General features: G+C 38.4%; 1 protein-coding gene across 1 annotated transcript in view; it reads left to right on the forward strand.

The window, feature by feature from the left end:
• The first annotated feature begins 10898 nt into the window (after nucleotides 1–10898).
• The window catches only part of STAC (SH3 and cysteine rich domain), a 73832-nt gene continuing 65704 nt past the window's right edge, over nucleotides 10899–19026 (forward strand). The window contains exon 1 of the mRNA XM_056485664.1: nucleotides 10899–11207. Coding sequence (XP_056341639.1) covers nucleotides 11091–11207 — 117 coding nt within the window. The 5' untranslated portion in view covers nucleotides 10899–11090. The remainder of the gene's footprint in view (nucleotides 11208–19026) is intronic.

The raw sequence follows: 19026 nt of genomic DNA on the forward strand, positions 1-19026 counted from the left end.
GACCAAACCCTAGCTTTCTCCTAAACATGTTTTGAAAACTGCCTGCATTCTGTTCCTGAGCCCACGTGGTGTGAACACAGGCACACAGGTTCTATCAAATGCATTGATAGTCAAATCACTGTGTAATTCCATGGTCCTTCCTTCCCTACCTGGAGAAAGAAGGAAAATCCTCAAGCAGCAGCTCAAAGGGACATGTTCACGTGCCTTTTGAAAATGTCCCCCAAGAAGTCTTACAGCTCATGGATTTGTTCCAGATCTCCAACAAGTCTTTAACAAAGGCCAGGACACTAGCCATGCTCTTGCCTCCTCCACGTTGGGAAATCTTATTCAGCTGGTTGGAATGCTACCTAAGCTGGCAACCATGCTTCTTCATATCTGCCAATAAATCCCAAAAGAATTATAGTGTTGTAGTATAATCTGAGTGAAAAAATAGTAGGTTAAATTTGTTGGAGTCCTGGCAAACGGTTTGTTAGATAAGGCCCCCAGTATCAAAGCTACTTTTGTGGGGAATATAGAAAACATTTGCATGTTCAGGAAAGATAGTGGAATATGAGCTGATAACTAAGGTGACTAATTAAACCAGAAAACCTTTGCTTCCTGAATTAACATATAACATTTGAATGGAATTAACAGGAACCCTGAGGCTGAAATAGGGACGTGGCTTTTAAACTGTGCTGAAATGCACTGGAATAGTTATACTTCTTTGTGAGGCAGACTACACAGAAACATACAGAAAATAGGGAAGTATTATATATTTATAAAAACAGGGATTGTCCTTTCTGCATTGGAATGTCTTACAGCTAAAACAAATTGGTTTGGCTTTGTCATTTAAAACAGTGACTGATATTTTGTCAAGTTGTTCCCTAGTGGCAGCAATGAGAGCAATGATTCCATTAATTTGTGTCTCATCTGTGGTCCCAGGTGATGTAGTTAAAATAGTTTCTATAATTTCTGGTTAATGCTTGTTCCTCCTTTTGGTGAACTCTTTTGCAAACTTGCCCTCAGCTTGCATTATACCCTCTGCTAGTAGAAGAGTTGAAACTTGGGAACACAGACTTTAGACTTGAGCTAAAAAAATTTGTAAGATCTAAAGAAATGAAACTTCCACATGTCTTCAAAAGCAAGTTGGGTTATGGCTCCCCTCTTTTCAGTGGGGGGCCAACCCACTGCCTGACATTTCACAGAATTTTACCTCTTCTTCCACTCTCTAGTTTTACATTTTTTTTTACGTGACAAGCACAGTCTCACAGTATCTTGACTAAAAAGGAGGACAAGGTATTTCAGCTGGAGACAGTGGGACAAAGTTGCCAAATGCAAAGAGGCCTGGTCCTTGGCCCAAGTAGCCTCTAGGTGGAAGATAGAAAGAAGCAATACTCATCATCAGACTATCTAACTCATTTCTTGAAACAAGCTGGACGTCTATGCAGAGAAAACTTATGCTTTCAGAAGAAATTTTACCTAAAATTTAATTCCTATTTTATATATTAATCACAATTGATGGCCTTAACTATTCAACAGAGCATTTATTTTTATTCTTTCATGCCTTTGGGAATTTCTGAGTGGTCTTCTCAGAAATAAAATGAGCACTGGTGTAAAACTGCTTCACAAAATAAATTTGTATGTTTCAGAAGATGTTTCTCTCACAATGATTGAAAGAAAAAAGTAATTGGCATAATTTGGTGCAATCAGATGGTACATAAAGCACTGGAAAGAAGTAAGCACTTGAAAGTGATAAATCCAAGGATTTTTTTTTTTCAATTTTTTCATTCCACTTGAAAAAAAGCTCAAAACACAATTAAAGCATTATTAGAATTGATGTTGATCTCTCTGGCTAACATTTCCATGAGTTAAAACTTCAAGGATGTTTGGCTGTATTCTAGTTTTTTTCAGTTCTATGCTCTTTTAGGAATTTTAATTTTTCTTGGATAATTAGATCTCTGACATTAGACACATATAATTAACAGGGAAAATGGCTTGCATGCTGACTATAATAGCACTGTCTGATCTGTTTGCCAGATTACTGTTATGACCCGGTTTTTTGGAATTATTTTATTCCCACAGATAGCAGCAGAGATGCCTAACTGGAACCACTTCAATTTATTTGAAAGGATGAAATCCTGAGACCTATTACTGATTTCAGGGTTTTGCATGCATCCTCAAAATTTCCTTCTAAGATAATCCTTTCTCAACTTTTTTTTTTTAATAGTTGAATCTGAATGACTCCCCTATGTCAAAAAATAATAGGACTGAAACTTTATGTGCAAAGCTGTGTTGCTCAGAAATGTTTCTTAGAATTGTCACAGAAGCTTTTACTGTAATTTTCAAAATGTGCCTCTCTGGGTGGGAGGGAAACTTAAAACTAAAACATTAGCTTTATCTGTCTGTTGTTAGCCACAGTTCAAGACTTGAGTGTCATTCACATCTTTTGCAAAATTATCTCCAAGACCTTTTTAATAGCCTATTTACCAACTGCTAAATAAACACCACCTGACAATAAAGGACTAGAAAAAAACATTTTCAGCTGCTTCTTACCATGTCTTTTATGCTACTTACCGTTTGCATTCAGTTCAGATTAAGTTTTGGTTCACTAAAATAAAATTTTCACTTCTCATTTTTAAGGAGTAAAAAATATGGCTACACGGTGAGTGGAGCCATCAACATATTACTTTTTGTTTTTACTTCTGAGCATGGGATCCAGGAGGAATTTTTAGGTGACTAATGATAATTAAAAAAAAATAAATAAATAACGGCCAGGAAAAAAAGACTAAATTGTTTTGGACCAAAGTGGTGTTAGGATTTTCAGCTGAGTGCTTGATTATGGTCCAGTCTAGGCCACAGGAAGCAGGTTTAATATCTGTGGCATAAGATGAAGGTCCATTAAGCATGTTTAAAAATCCCAGGATGGCCTGAGAACAGTGTATTACAGTTCATGGAGAAACAGCTGTTAAGACATGTTCCAAACATCCTTATAATTCCACTGGGTGCAATGGATTAAAAAATTTGATCACAAAGAATTCAAAACCCTTACCAACTCTCTGCAGTTAAAGCATGTCATTCACATTACTCCATATTCTTTGCTTTTCTAAATCAGAAAATAAAAACAGATTCCCCACAAAAATCTCACATTAGAGGGTCAACAAATACAGAGCAGAATTTTTTTTCTAAATCAGATAATCTTCTACACTATTACTTTTGATGTATGGAGTTCTTTGTGTAATGATTTTTCCCCCCTTCTCTCCTAAGCATAATTCCTTACATCATGCTCCAACATGCTACGCTTCAACGTGCTACGCTCCAACATGTTTAGAATACATGAAGCCACAACTGTGCTAAAATGCAGCATGTGAACATAGGTGGAAGTGTGTGCATTTATAGTTACTGTTTAGATTCCACCTTTTTATTTCAATGTCTTTACTTAAGTCATCAGGTTTGAAAACAGCATTGTGCTTTTTTCCAAAAAGAAAAATGGCTTTATACTTCCTCCAGTTTCTGGTAGTCAGTGCAGAACAGCACTCTGTTTATCATAACAAACTGAGAGAATGGGAGCAGCAAAGGGAAAATTTTTGGTGATAAAATTTTTGAACACAGTCATTTTATTGCACAACTTAGATTTCCAGTGCGACTGGGATTGAATAGACACATATCTGCTTTTTAAAAGATCTTTCCTTTTCTGCAATATTTAAGACCAGACAGATTCCCAACTATCTGCTGGTTTCTCTACAATCTCAAATTAGAATAATACCTAGCCTGAAGAGCTGACAATTTACATACAAATTTTCTGCTTGCAGAAGTTTATATCAGAGGGCTGATCACACCCCCTTACAAAGACAACCTCTTCTCTATTCCAGTTTGATTACTAGAACTTTTCATATTTTCCTGTAAATCAAAGGTTTTTTTCTGACAGAAATTATCTTTTCCTAATGTCTCATCTCTTGAATGCTGAATGTGGACTGCAGAGGCAGCTGAATTTCCTTCTATCTGGCCTTCCAGAGGAATGCCCTAATTTGAAACAATCCCTTACATTAGGAGATGATTGATATCATTTCGCTATAAACTTCTGCTTTCTTTAATTGTTGGTCTACTATGCTTACATATGTCCAACCACTGGCAATCATTTCTGTTAGTTCTGCTTTTGGTTAAATTTCAACTATCCTGATGCTCATTGCTCAGTAGTCTTTTCTTTCCTCATGGTCCAGGTAAAGAGGCTAATAAGACACAGGAGTGTTATGGACTACAAATTGGAAATAGAATTTTGAAATTATAGAGTTACATTACCTAAATCATTATTCATGTAACTTTAGCTGTCTCAGTTATCTTACCAAAATCATTTTGACCAACTATATGGATAAATCTCCTACATACTTCAGTACTCTACCTGGCTTATTCAAAATCTGAAATCATAGACCTCAGTGATTAGGCATGTGAATATGAGATACCTCTTTCCATGGAAATAGCAGGAAAGATCCAGCTCTTGCTCTGTCCAGTGTGCAGTCCCATTCTGCCTGAAGAATTCAGACAGATTCTGAGGCATCAGAATGACAATTACTGAGTGGTCTTACAGCAGGTGTTATGACTAACAAACATAAGGAAACCTTGTGTGATTCTTTCTTGAGTCCAATGAGAAAAATAATTATAAATAAGGAAAGTAAAGGCACTCATACTTTGGACAATTTCCCCCCCATTTTTCTTTGATTTCTCCTCCTTTATGACATGTGTACTTCTAAAATCTTGAATATCTCTGCTAGTAAAATCATAAAATAATTTGCTCTTGTAGCTGAGCTTGACCCCTTTGAATAAGAAGCAGTGATCTGTAACTCTTAAAAGAAGCAGTAAGTCCAGGATGCTCTGTGTTGAGATTTCAAGTGGACATCAGTTGTCACAGATAAAACAACTGTATGAAATGAAGCACAATAAAAGTAGGTGTTATTTCTATGAAGAAACCAGGTTTTCACTGAGCTCTAAGACTTTTTATTGTTTCAAATAAAACAAAATAAATCATTATAGATAACCTCTTGCAGTGTTTTTAAAGTTTACGTCTTGTTATTTAAAATTTTATTTCCATTTCTATTTTGAATTGGTAAATATTTGGAGAGTTAACAACCCACTTACCATCAATATCTTTAAAATTTTACATCTTATCAAGAATCAAGGAATAAACCAAATATATTTGGTCTTCAATATATTCACTTTTTTTTGGGTTTTCAATATATTCACATCCAATTCATAAAGGGCTGAACAATTACTTTCTCGATTCTTATTTGAGAGCTGTGATAGATCTTTAAACTAAATTACATAATTGTGGGCAATCCTCATCATACACAATTCCATTCCACTTGACACATGCACTAATCTGATCAAGTGAAATGTTAATTTTATAATAATTTCTTCTATTGCTACAAAGCTTTTCATTCTTAAATGTCCAAAGGCTTTTAAAATATTTGCTGTGCACTACTGAGTTCTACAAACCCAACAGAAAAGCACCGTTTCCTGACCAAGGTCATTAGCACAATAAGAAATACTTTTTTTCTTCCAAAGCAAAATACATTAGTACAGCAATTGCAGATTTGCAGTCAATGGTAAGGTTCATTCTGCATTCAGCATGCGTGTTTATGCCTAAATATTACAGTGACAAGCATGCTGTAACTACCAAGGATAGGAAATACTGTGCATGCACAGCCTGTTTAAAATCGGTGCATATCCATAAGATATCTAAAGAAAAAACAAAAGCAAACTATATACATATATATATATATATATAAGCACAATATATAGACACACCCTTTTGTTCACCACCAGTTATGCTGGGAATGTTTGCCAGATCTTATTTTGGATTCTATTTACAGTCTAAGCAAAACATTGCTCTCAATACATTTTTGCTGACATTAGTTAAGAAATAGCTCGTGATGATGGTATTCAATAACAGAGTAAAAGGAAAGAACCGGAACCTGAAACAAATCCAGTAAAGCTTTGCAATGTGTAATACCCAGTTCACTCCTCGAAAAACTAACAACCTGACAAAGGAATTTAAGGAGCAATTCAGTTCAAGAAACGTCTAGGGAAGGAAGAAGTGATTGAAGCCCCCTTCTACCAAAAACCTTTCAGGAAAAAAAAGCCTGATATTCAGCATGGTTATCCTGTTGGGGCTTCCTCCCACCATATCCTGGAAAATGCTGATGATAAAAGAGATATAGACCTGGCTGAGATGGTATGATTATGTGAGATCACTACTGTGGACTGACTGCTACTGACAGTCACCAGGAAGAGTCTTAATGACTATCCAAGGAAATGGAAGGGAAGCAATCTAGAAAGAGTAGAGAAGATTATGTTATTTATCATAATTCTATTATCACTTCAATTTTTTTGTGGCATGGATACCCTGAAAGGCTTTAGTAGGTGGCTAAATCAACACTAAAGCAACCTATGGAACTGGTTCAGGTCATTCCTGTTACATTCATATTGGACCAAATCAGTAAATGGCTATTAAAAAACAGGAATGTCTAGGAGCATCTGTGAGTTGCAGGAAATGTTGCTACTGATTCTTCTTTTTATATCATATTCCAATAAAAAGTGAGAAGGAATTTATTGCCAGCAGAGATGTAAAATCAGGTCGGGACTGTTGCTGGTTATTTAAAGGTACTGCCATGCTTTTTGTAAGACTGAATTACACGCTGTATCTTGGCTGAATTTAATCTTTTATAATTACATCCTCTTCTCCCCTTCTCAAACATTTCTCACTGTCACAAGATAATGCAGCACTCTTCGTTTTCCTGGTCTAGATGTCTGTGTAGCAGTTTCAATCTCATCATGACCTCCCTAAAAGATATATTCAAGTTGCCCAAGATGCAGCGTGATCTGTGCACTCCCTGTGTCATTGTTGTGGATGGAGAGAAAGAAGGCTTTGAAATTAATGCTCAGCAGAGGTTCCAGTTTTTTTCCTTCTTAAGTACAAGCACAAATCTATTGCTTGGTCTTCCTCGACAGTTATGCATTTGCTACACTCCCTGGAGCAGTGGGAGGCTTAATACTTTACCTCTAAAAAATACTTGGAGATTATTTAGTCAAAATGCAACCCACCAGTATTCCATTAATACTGGAAATGCTTTCAGGGCATTGACCAGCTTTTGCTTCCAGTTTGATGAGCTGATGATTATAGCCCTCAGATGGCATTTAGATAAACAGAATCCACAGAGATTTGTTAGTATGTTAGCTGACTGATGAACTGCCAAGATTGTATAGTAAGCAAACAAGGGTGGGTGATTATAAACAAAAAACCCCAGCCACGTGATACTATTTTAATCTCGTTTTCTCTGTGGGTGCAGTGCTTGCTGGAGAGAAACAAGCAGTATCATCACTATGTGCTCCCTTAGACCCTCTTTGCTCAGAAGTATGGGATGGTTCATGCACCAGGCTCTGAATACTGTAAATTATATTGCCTGCTTTCCTTTTTCCTTATTATTTTTTCTCTACTAACATGGAAGTCTAAACAGAAATAAAGTATTTGAAAAGTGCTGATTTCTTATCATTCCTATAGTGAAATCCAGCACTATGCATGTATATTATTGGCAGAGAGGTGCTCAAATATTTCAAAGGAATATCCATACCAAAGAAGCAAAAAAAAGGGTGGCATAAACTATGGCATGGGCCAGATCCCACCAGTTTACTCTTGCCACTGTGGAGGTCTCCAGAAGGTAGGATTTGGCAGTACAGCAAGTGTGTATTTATAGATTCCTGGAGTGAGGAGCCTCGGGGATGTTCTTCTCAGGCTGGCTTCAGCCACAGCTTAGGAAGAACTACAGGACCCCTAGCGCAGAGGGCTGTGCCACACCACACCCTGTCACCTTTGTGTGTGCGACCAGAGATTGAGAGTGAAGGAGGGAAGACAAGACATAGCACCCACACAGCCAGAATCAGATCTCCAGCAAAGGAATGGTTGGCAGGAACTCTAGGCAACACACAACAGCCTTTACACAGCAAAACAACTTCAGCTGAGGGCTGGGAATTGGCGCTCATGTTTTATTCATTCAAATTGCTTTTCCCCACTCCAGAAATCTACACTCCCCTATACACTACAGAAGCTGTTCAATTTCCTCTTGTTTAGCACTGTGCTGCAGTGCTCCCATTTCCTCTGCGTACCTTCATGTAGCGACTGATCGGCAGTAATCACAAGTCCAGCTTCTCGGGATTGAAGCGTGGGTGAGAGATGTAGGTTCATCTAACTTGATCAGTCTGTTTTGTTATACTGTGTATTAGATCTTTGAAAACCAGCTTCTGTGGAAGGAGATAAAAATTTAAAAAATATAGTTTCTTTTCCTTTTTGTTTTTTTTGGTAAAATTTTATGTTTTATTCATCTTTCCCAAGCTAATTTCCAAAGCTAAAGAAACTGACAAATCCATCCTGATTGACAAGTGGGTGATTGGGAGAAGAGAAGGAGTGCAGCAGGAGTTAGTACTAATTTGGTAAAACAATTAAAGAGTGGTGTAATAGTCACTTACAAAGTCATGATGTTACAAGCTCTTCATACAAAATGTGTGCAGAATTTAACAACCTATAGAGAATTAACTATTAACCAGCCACTCCACATCCATTTCAAAGGTAACCTGCAAGTTCACCATAAGATGTTTTTGAGCCTCTTAACAAGAAAGACCAGATCACATGACTTGTGGGGAACCAGGCAGAATTTAGTTTTATGATTCCCACCTGTCAGGTTGCTGGGCTCACAGAACAGTCCTTGCGGGGGGCAGACCATGGCTTGGCTGTTCTAGGCTGGACCATCAGGGAAGGATGCTATGACTAGAGCTGGAGTATTCAATTTTTGTTGCCCTGCCAAGATCTCTATTGCCCACAGCTGTCCTAAGTCGAAGATTTTACAGCAAAGGCAAAATTTTACTTGCTGAGTGAAAAAATTATCTTCACACCTGGAGAATTCCTCCAGCACTGAAGGGAACGGTCTAAGACACAACTGCATTTTAGAAAGCACGCCCTTGGAAATAATTTCTCCTACTTACCTGCCAAATCAGCCCCTCTGAGCTCTGTACTTCCTTGCTTCAATCCCAGTTGTCACTGCCACTGCCTCAAGAACAAACAGTGGACTCGTTTTGATCCCTATAATCATGTTAGTGACTATAGGCCACATAATATTTTCTACTGGCAGACTCTTAAGACACTCTTTTGCTCTGAAGTAGCTGCACAAATAGCATTGCAGCATTTAATTTTTATTGTCTGCAAAGAATTTTGGTATCTTCTATGCTGTGTTTCAAAAACATAAAAGATCTCTTCTCCATCTAAGTTATAGTCCTGAAGATTCACTGGAGATTCAAAGAGAAGCTGATTTATTTTTTTTTTTCTGGCTTCTGCATACTTATTAGGAATAGAGAGGCTGCAGGGTAATTTCTGCTCTGGCTTTCATCTGTATAACCCCTACTATCTTGTAAACTTGCTTTCACTTTCACACACTGGTTATTTGAGGTGAAGGGGGCATGCAAGGCAGCTCCAAGTAGCAACTGTGTTTCTAAGGGATGAGGCCAGAGGGGAATCTGGTGTCCTCTCCCAGAGCTACAAGGTACTAAAGATCGTCTCTGACTTGGACCCCGTCAAATCACCTCCAAACCTGTATAGATCCACTAAACAACTAATTTTTTTTCTTCTCACTTTCTAGGACGTAAGTATTGCTATTAGAACCACATTTGGATTCCTTTTGTCTGTATTCTTTACATGAAAGAGTTATCTCCACCAGCCATATGGAGTGGCTCCCACGCAGCAAAGTGTATACGGTGGGAAGCACATCCATTCAACCTTTCACAATACAGACCTTAATTCAGCAGGGAAGAGAGCTTAATTGCAGTAGATTAAAATTGGAGGCAAAACCTCAAGCAATATAAAGCAATCTGAGCCAGACAGCGAAGTCAAGCTGACTTTCTGCTGGTAGTACTGCAGACCTAAGCATGACTTCAGGTGCTGCATCCTCAGGAATGACGGCACTGAGGAAAGCCAACAGGCTCTTCCCAATGGCTGTCTCTGCTCTGCTGCTGCCTGATGGAGTGTTATCACTATGACAACCTACAGGTATAGTACGTGCATGATAGTGGGAGCTCCAGATGACCCAGATTGCATATGCATGGCTCAGAGCTGGGCTTCCCTGCCTGGGAGGGGAGCAAGGAACACAATGGATCACAAGGAACACAATGGAGCAATGGATCCACAGGTAACTCTCTCCTCACTCTGTCCTGTCATTTGCTAGCAAGTTTGGGATGTGGGCAAGGTGGGAGCCTTAGAGACATTGAGTAGCTAGAATTCTAAACAATCTTCTCTGGGAGAAGGAAAAAGAGTAATTTTTCTCCTCTTTTTCTAGAGCCCTTTTGCTGGATTATTTTTCTTCAGTGAAAGACATGAAAGAATATAAGGGTATCCTTCAACTCTGTCTTCTCCAGTCCGTTAAAAGGTAAAATGCTTCCAAACCTCATATACACTGCATGCCTCTGAGTGTGTGTGTGTGCGAGTGCATGTGTGCGTTACTTGTTTTCGCTACTATGACAGCACATGCTCCTCCAGAGCTATTCACAGCATTAGAAATGCAACTCCTCCCTCCAGTGCCGTGTGTGTGCGTGCGCGCGTCTGTCTGTGTGTCTGTGTTTGTGTCTGTGTGTGTGTGTGTGTCTCTGTGTGTGTGCGTGTGTGGCTGTGGCTGTGGCTGTGGCTGTGGCTTGCTGCTTCAGCTCACTCTCCTCTGACTGTGGGGCTGATGGTCACGACGTTGCTCCGCACCTCCAGGCTTCATACGGAGGGGAGGAGTATCAGGGAAAAGCAAGGCACACAACTGACCTACAGAACTATCGATAATTTACTCCTTCGCAACACAATTGCATAGGAAAGGGGAGGGAGAAAGGAGGGGAAGGAGGAGGAGAAGCGGAGTGGGGGGGCAGGGGGGGAGAAGAAAATCCAGAGAATTCTCGTCTGGCAAAATACAGTGAAACCAAGCGGTTGGAGTTCATTTGCTCTAGAAGAGCAGAGAGAAGAGAGAGGACGTTAAATGAAAAGGAGCAAGAACAATCTTTAGCTTTTTTTCTAATAGTAGCAGTATTTTAGAGGTAAAATGATTCCTCCGAGCAGCACGACTGAAATCAGCATGGAGAGTGTGGAGAAAGAGAATGAAGTGGAGAGCACAGAGCAGCCCCCCTCTCCAGCATCAACTATCAGCCAGGAATCAAAGGTACTCAGAGAACGAGATTATTTTTTTCCCCCTCTTTCTTTGTTTTGAAAAGAGATGTATTTATTTGATTTTCATTTGGAGCCCTGTGCCAGGATCAGCGGCAGAGTGCTATGAGCCACCTCTGACTGCAGTGCCTGCTTCTGAATTCTCCCTGTCACCTCAGGACTCTGAGCTGGGGAAATACCTGTCTTCTGAGATGTTTGCGTTTGTGGATTTTTGTCTGTGTTTTCTCCTCCTTATTACAGTAACATCCTGGGGTAGTGGAGGGGCTCAAGGAGGGGATCGCTGTCAATGGACATTGATAGCTATTTTCACACCAAGTATCAGACCACTTAAAGGGGATTTTGTTGTAAAAATGATTTTTCTCAAAGGTTAAGGGAAAATAATTTTGTCTTGAGGCTTGGGGTATTTCACCTGATTTCTCTAGCAGACTCATCAGTGAACTTTTATGTTAAATGAGTCTTTTAAAATGAGCTAAGGCACAGCTTTATCACAATGTAAACTACCCAGAAAAGGATTTTTTTTTCACAGCCTGTTTTCTGTTTGTGAGTTTTTCAATGTGGTTCAATTTACCTTACTGAAAATCAACTTTCAGCCCAAATGGCATGGCCTCTGAATTTTTAACTGACTTGCATGTGAAAAGTTTTTTTATTGCCAGGGTGTTACTTGGAAGACAGAAAGGTAAAAGGTAAAAGTAGTAACCTTACATAATGCAAGTTCCTTGCAGCTGGCTTGGATAATATGCTTTTTCTGATCCTCTGTTACTTATGATTGATACCATGATAGCACCTTACAGATCTTTCTGTGAACTTTATAGTGATGCTGTGTAAACATGTAAAAAGAGGGAGGTTCTTGTCACTTAGGAGCTTACAGGTGGGTAAAGCCTCAGGAGTTACTGTGTGAGCAAAACAGCTGCTTGAAGGTATGCTCTGGCTTGAGTTTAAAGCCAGTTACTGCCTGGGTCTAATACAGAAAGACTACTACATTATTCTGCAATTATAGCTCTCCACTTTCTGAAGAGTGAGTTCAAATTATATGTCTGCAGAGTTTTGAGGCAGGCTTTGGGCTTCTTTATTTTATATATTTATTTAGAAGCTATATTCCAAGGAGGAGAGCTGAGGTATTCCCTGTGTAATACCTCTTTAAAAGAAAAGAGCTTTTCCAGTAACAATAGCATAAAATATTCACTATACACATTTAGCTCTACTGGAGTCTCCCTGGTTTATGGAAAATGAAAAGTAAATGGATTATTGGTATAAGACCAGGCTCTAAAAGGATATGGTACCTAAATCCCACCCCCCTGAGTCCATTTCTCTGGAATTACTGAAGTTTTATATGGGCAGTGGGAAGCTTTGCCCCTAATGAGGTCCCAAAAGTAACTACAGCCTTCACTGCACTGCCAGCACCAGCTGCTCAAGTGTTCTGGGCTCATGCATGGGGCCTGGTGGACTGTGTGCCCCCTGTGATCCTCACCCTGTGTCAGAATGGTTAAGGAGCTATATGTGCCACTTAATAACAATAGTGCTTGAGGGACTTTTCCACTGGGTCACGGAATGCTGTTCCCAAAACAGACTGGCATAGATCCAAAAAGAAAGAGAAAGTCAAGAGCTGGACAGCGGGTTCCTTCTTGCTATTCGTGCACCCATGTACTTCTAAAGAATGACAATAGGAATTAGCACATCTGGCCAGAAAACAAATAGGCTGCAAACTAGTTTGCAATCAAACATTACCATCATCAATTTTTTTCAGTCTTTTGAGCATTTGAAGAGATACACTGGAATAGGCAAAAGCTATGACCATGCAGTTGATGCCATTATTTGGGTAGAGATATTCTTAGTAAACAAATAATCAGTGTATTCACATTTTAGAGCTGCAAATATGAACAGATAGCATGATGTATCGTCATTTCAATAGATAGAGTCAAAAGAGCCTTCTGATCACTGGGGTAATAAGCTTTCTTTTTTGGTCCAAGGAAACAAGAGGATGGAAGAAATTCAGTGATTTTTATAACAATGTTGTTTATGCTTGGGTTTTCTTTTATTTGCTAAGATAATTGATGTACTTCAAAAACTAGAGTCTGCTGGTTTCCCATGCCAAGGGAGCTATCCTGTCATTCACAGAAAACTAAGCTTACTTCAGGTACTCTTTACTGCCTAGGTTAACAAGTTCATGTCTGGTGGAGTTATTGCAGAACTGTTTGTGCAGTATCTAATTAGCCCACAATGACTTTTTTCTGTGGCAAAACACTCCAAACTTGACAATTTTTTTCTGTGGCAAAACATTCCATTTATTATGACTCCAAATATACAAACAGAACCAACATGGATGATAACAATCTTCAAAATGCCTTTGAAAACACTTCAGTGGAAAAGCAGTTTTGAAAAAAGTAATGTAGAACTAATAGCTCCAAGCTTCCTTCCAGTCCAGTGTAATCATAGACATTGGTGGCACATAATCCCTTGTCATATTAAAACCCAGAAATTAGTTTTATCTCACACCCTCCAGACTGTACTTAGAAGATGATAGAGAGTAGGTACTGCAAAGTCTGAGTAGTGTTTGAGAGGCAGAGCTTTAGGCTGCTACCAAGTAGCTGAAATTTGGAAGGATGACTCTCATGCATTAGTCATGCACCTATGTTGCAGGAAAGCAGCTCGCTCTTAAACACATGCTAAAGCCTCCCACCACCTTTTCCTATGGAGTAGGAGCATAGTTGCACGTGAGCACACCCTGGCTGTTGGAAGAGCCATCCTGTGGTACTATATGTACCACTACTGTGCCAAAAACCCTAGAGCCTGAGTTGCTAAGAATCTTGTAAAACTAATAATTAATTTATTAAACTAATTTATTGTCTCTTGAAAAGATCTACTTCTCACCTCAGTATGACTTGAGTGGATACTTTAAAATTTATCAGAAGAATTACTTTAGGACTCACAAATACATGCAATTGCTAAATTTATTACATTCATGTGTTTGTAGTAATGACTCCCACCTGTTTGGGACATTTACATCTGTTTTCCAAGCGGGAAAATTACTAGTATTTTGTAAATTTACAACTCAGCAAGGGAGAAAGTCATTAGTTAATGAATCCTGGGGGAAGATTTCTTCTGGGTGGTAGCAATTAAAGATAGACTGCACACTTGTTGAATCACTACTTCAGCAAATAAGCAGAAATCTAGTGGCAGCAGAGATCATATTTCTGATGTCTTTTATCTAAATGTACCTTGGAGTCTAGTAAAGAAAACTAAAATTTGAATGAATATATGTCCAAAGAAAGGAATCCTACACATGGCATGTTTTCTTTATGTTTTAGCGCAGCTGGCACATAGTTCTGTTAACTTCAGTTTTGTTTTATCTCACTGATGTTTGTATATGAAGAGGAAAGAACCCATCTGTTCATTTCTTTATGAATCAAATCGTTATCACTCTTCTGTGAGCAATGGCTGGGGTATTCCTGGACCATAGGGTTATCTTTGAAAATTCTCTTAGCATTTTTAGGTTTTAGGGGACACCTGAGCATCCACAATGTTTGAACTAGTGCCACTAGGGTAGATTAGCACTGCTGATCTTCAAGCTATTAGAGTTCCATGTCAATATGTTAAAAGCCTTTCAGGCTTTTTCATATACCTCAGAAGGGGTATCAAGTCCTGCCCCTGCCATTGAGGGTAATCTGTCATGTAAAATTTACTTATTTGAAAATATTGATGGATTTCTGTGAAGACGATTTTTTTTCCCCACAGTTTTCCCATTTTCATCTACTTCATTTGATAAAATACAGTTATAATTGTTTTGTACTGTAATCACACATCTTTGGAAGGATTAAGAATTTTCCTCTGAACCACAGATTCATGGGTCAAAGAAATTTCTTGCACTTGGGTCAGCTAGGTAATTTGAACAGCTAAAAAAATTGAAGAAAAAAAAGATAAATTAGATCTACAAATAAATATGGTATGTGTACTATGTATTTAAAAAAATAAATGAGTTGGTCTCTGTCTGACACTTTCACTCACTGACTACCAAATGGACAATATTCAGGGAAATGCAGATCATTATCTTCAAATTCAGGAGATGCAACAATTGTTCCAACATGAGCTAACCTGATAAGCAGTATATAAAATGGAAGTTGAAAAGATTAAGAAGCCAATAAAAGGATTAAGCATTGAACAAGATGAGCAAGATGTAGTCTTCATTTATGAATATCCCCACATTGAATATCCCCACACTGTCCTGTTGGATCAAGAGAGCAATATTGATTACTTGAGGTTTCAAAACTAGTTGTTAATATTGGATATTGAACTAACGTAAACAGCTTGAAACTCTTTGGATTGTGTGGGTTTTAAATCACATAGAATTTGTGCTATGCTGTTAAGCAGCGATCTTTCTCAATGAAAGAGTTAATAACTTATGAGGCTCTATAGATGGTTACTCATCAATATTTTAAAAGGGCAGGGAGTATGGTGTGCAGTTAGTGTTTCACCCTCCACACCAGTGATAAATATCCAGCATGTAAACTAGTGCTGTAGTCTTCAAAGGAATACCAAACAGCTTAAAAACATTCCGTGAAAGGGCAACAAAGAACAGTTTTACTTCTCAGTGTTACTTCCATGCCTCTGTGTAAAATGGTGAGTACATGCTGTGGAGGTAAGACTAAGGGAAAGAAATTAGATGACGTATTTTTATTTGGTTTGCAACAAATTATATAAAGGAAGGTTTCGTTAAAGCAGGAAAGTAATACTCTATCCTATCAATGTTTCCTCAGCAGACTCATTCTTGTGTTTACACTTACTCTGACATTTCTTTCTTGCTCTTGTTCTGATTGAAACTCTCTGGCATTATTTTTACTTTGATATATATGTCAGATAAGTTTCTAGGTACTTTGAGATATCCAAGACAAAATAGAAGTTCATTCTCTTCTATCCACACTTTCAATGGTGCCAAAATGGAGAAGACATCTATTCCCTTTCAACAACTAAAAATGACTCAACTGAAATCTGGTGTGTTAAAAAAAAAAAAAATACGGATTTTTAAAATAGGGCTAATTTTCACTGAAACAAAACAAGTTGTTTACTCAGCTGGAAGAGAGTTCAGTCCACTGTCTCAGTCTCTTACACAGTATTCTTCTTCATAAAGTATTTTAGTTGAATTCAGCTTTTACTGCTATTTTAAAAGGCTCTGCCAACACCTGTATGGTCTAATAATGGCTAAGGGATGTCTATGCTTCATCCTCTTCTAATTCTGGTCTACATTTTCTTTTTGCCAGCTTGTGTGGCATTTTAATTATAATAATATTGCTTTAGCTTAAATTTCTCCTTTCCATTCTTGGTGCAGGTTTCCATCACATAATAGACTTTCATATCTCTCACCAGCTTTTTCTTTTTTACACTAAATAATCTGGACTGACATAAAACAAACTCTCCAGTCTTCATCTCATTCTAGTAGCAGAGCATTGTGCCCATTTCAGTATTGAATAATCTTCCTTGAAAATAAAGTGGCTGAGTTTGTGCATAGTATTCTCTATGAGAGCTTGTACAGTATCATTAACTCCCAGAAACCTTGCTTCTAATGTTTATGTCTCCTAGTCACCCACCCCTTGGTGAACCAAAAGTCTCAATTCTACTTTTCTGTAATTTCCAGGGGATCCAGACAGGATACATTTTTCTGTCCTCATCTGCAGTGGTTTGAATCAGGTCTCAGGCACAGAAATTTGCATTTCCAGGGCTGAACTTCATCATATTTCCTTGACTCCAGGCCTTTCCATATGTGACAATGCCTCCTGCCTCATATTAAACTTCCCTGTCAGACCATCCAGGAGCCACTGTGGCACACTCAGACCACCCAAGCTAGGACCAAGGCCCCTTCTCTGCTTCACATCCTACAGTCACACAGTCACACCAGGTTTCCTTACCCACTTGACCTTAGATTTCTCATAGCACATTCTCAGCTGTTTTGAGCCTTAAAACAACTTAATCAAAGTGCAATAGCAAAATAACAGCTTGAGACAGTTGCCTCCAAGGAAGGGCCTCAAACCAAGGAAACCCTGGGGGTTTTCAATGTTACAGGAAAGTGTGGAAAAGTGCGGAGTTCTCTGCTCCTGCTCTGTCTCTGAGTGTCTGGTCACCAGGCTGTGCCACAGGTCCCTATGCCTTTGTTATGCAAAGAGTCAGCAGTTCACAGTCTTGCCTGGGGTCCTGCCACCCAGAGCTCAATCTGCAGCTGCACACAGAGCTGTCTGCACTGAATGTATTCCTCAACAATGCCAGAGGGAAATGGCCTTATGACATGTGTAATCTTTGCAAAAACTCATAAAAATAAAAGTGGAGAGAGCAATATTGACCCTAAGACTTTGTCAGTGCTGTTCTTTGAAGAACACCGATGACCAAACCTCAACCTCTCCTTTCAACAGTAACCATCTCCCACTGAACTTTCCAAAAACTTACTTACAACTTTCCTTCTTTTCTGTCTTGGCTAATAAATTCCCTTTCAGCAGCATATTCAATAATTTAAATTAAATCCAAGTAGGCACAATCTACCTTTGACCTAAAACATTTTCTGGAAAATTGTCTAGAAAATTGTTCATCTTATTCATTACAACTGATCTAGAAGGATTAATCTTTTTTTATTGTTTAGGTTTGATTTGGTTTTGTTAAATTCTGTTAAGGTCAGATCTACAAATTTGTATTTGCTGAGATCATATTTTCTGTTTCCCAATAGAAACCTCTATTCACTTTGCATAATTTCTGTCTTGATAAAGCTTGTTAAGGAAACTATTTTCTGGGCTTTCAAAGTCTGGGCTTTCAAAGTAAAATTTTATAACAGAGTTTAACTAGTTTCTTTTCTCCCTTTCACCTCAACAGACACATTAAACTGCTTTTTAATGTAATGCCAATAAATTTCTGTAATCTCTTGCCTATTATTCCTGTTGCTTTTCCCCAGGATCATGGTTCTGGGAAGAAGGTAAGCTGAAGTGTTTGCTGGAAGTCCAAACCAGCCTTTTATTCTGTCCTTATTGTACCACAGCCTTTTTCTTCTTTTTCTTTCCCTAGCCCAAATCTCTCCATTGACATTTCCTAAAATGTATTTTCAAAGGACTCACTCAGCTTTTCTTTACAAGTAATCTCCTTTGACCTAAGGAACTGTGCTTGAAATGTCCAGTTTTAGTTCCACACCATTTGTTTTGCTTGTTTTCTTTCTCTTGTTCCCCTCCCCACTCTTTGTAGACTCTTCTTAGTCCAAATTTCCTTTTTGAGGTAACTATTTTCCTGCAGTTTTCCAAGAGCACACATCCACAGAGTCTTTTTATCTTCAATTCATAGCATTAGTATTAGTATTAACAACTTTGAAGAAGTTATATGTCTCTTAAACATCCAAGCACATTCAAGACTGCTCTGCTGCTTTCCAGACCACTGCTAAAACAGTCATATCTTCCTACAGTTACTAGTTCAGGTCCTTCTGTGTCACACTCCAAAGAGTGATGTGGTCTAAAATATACTTCTAGGTATACAAGAGTGCTGAAGGCCTGAAATTTCTTCGGAGTAGTGGAGTACATCAATTTTGGATCTTTGAAATACAAAACATGGCTTAGAGGTTCATTTTCCCTATGCACTTTATTTAATTTAAATGCAAGTAAATCATAACCACTTTATAGAAAACTGTAATTCTTTGTATGACAAGCATTTTGCCTATTGCCTAGGAGCCATTGCTGCATACTCTTGATGGGTATAAGATAGCATATTTTACAAATGTATACTCATATTTATCAGGCAGAGGACTAGGCTTTCAGATGTGAGCGTGAGTTGAATATTCTTAACACAGTCCTCAGTCC

Source organism: Oenanthe melanoleuca, chromosome 2 (genome assembly GCF_029582105.1).
Source record: "Oenanthe melanoleuca isolate GR-GAL-2019-014 chromosome 2, OMel1.0, whole genome shotgun sequence".
In the NCBI taxonomy this organism is placed as follows: Eukaryota; Metazoa; Chordata; class Aves; order Passeriformes; family Muscicapidae; genus Oenanthe; species Oenanthe melanoleuca.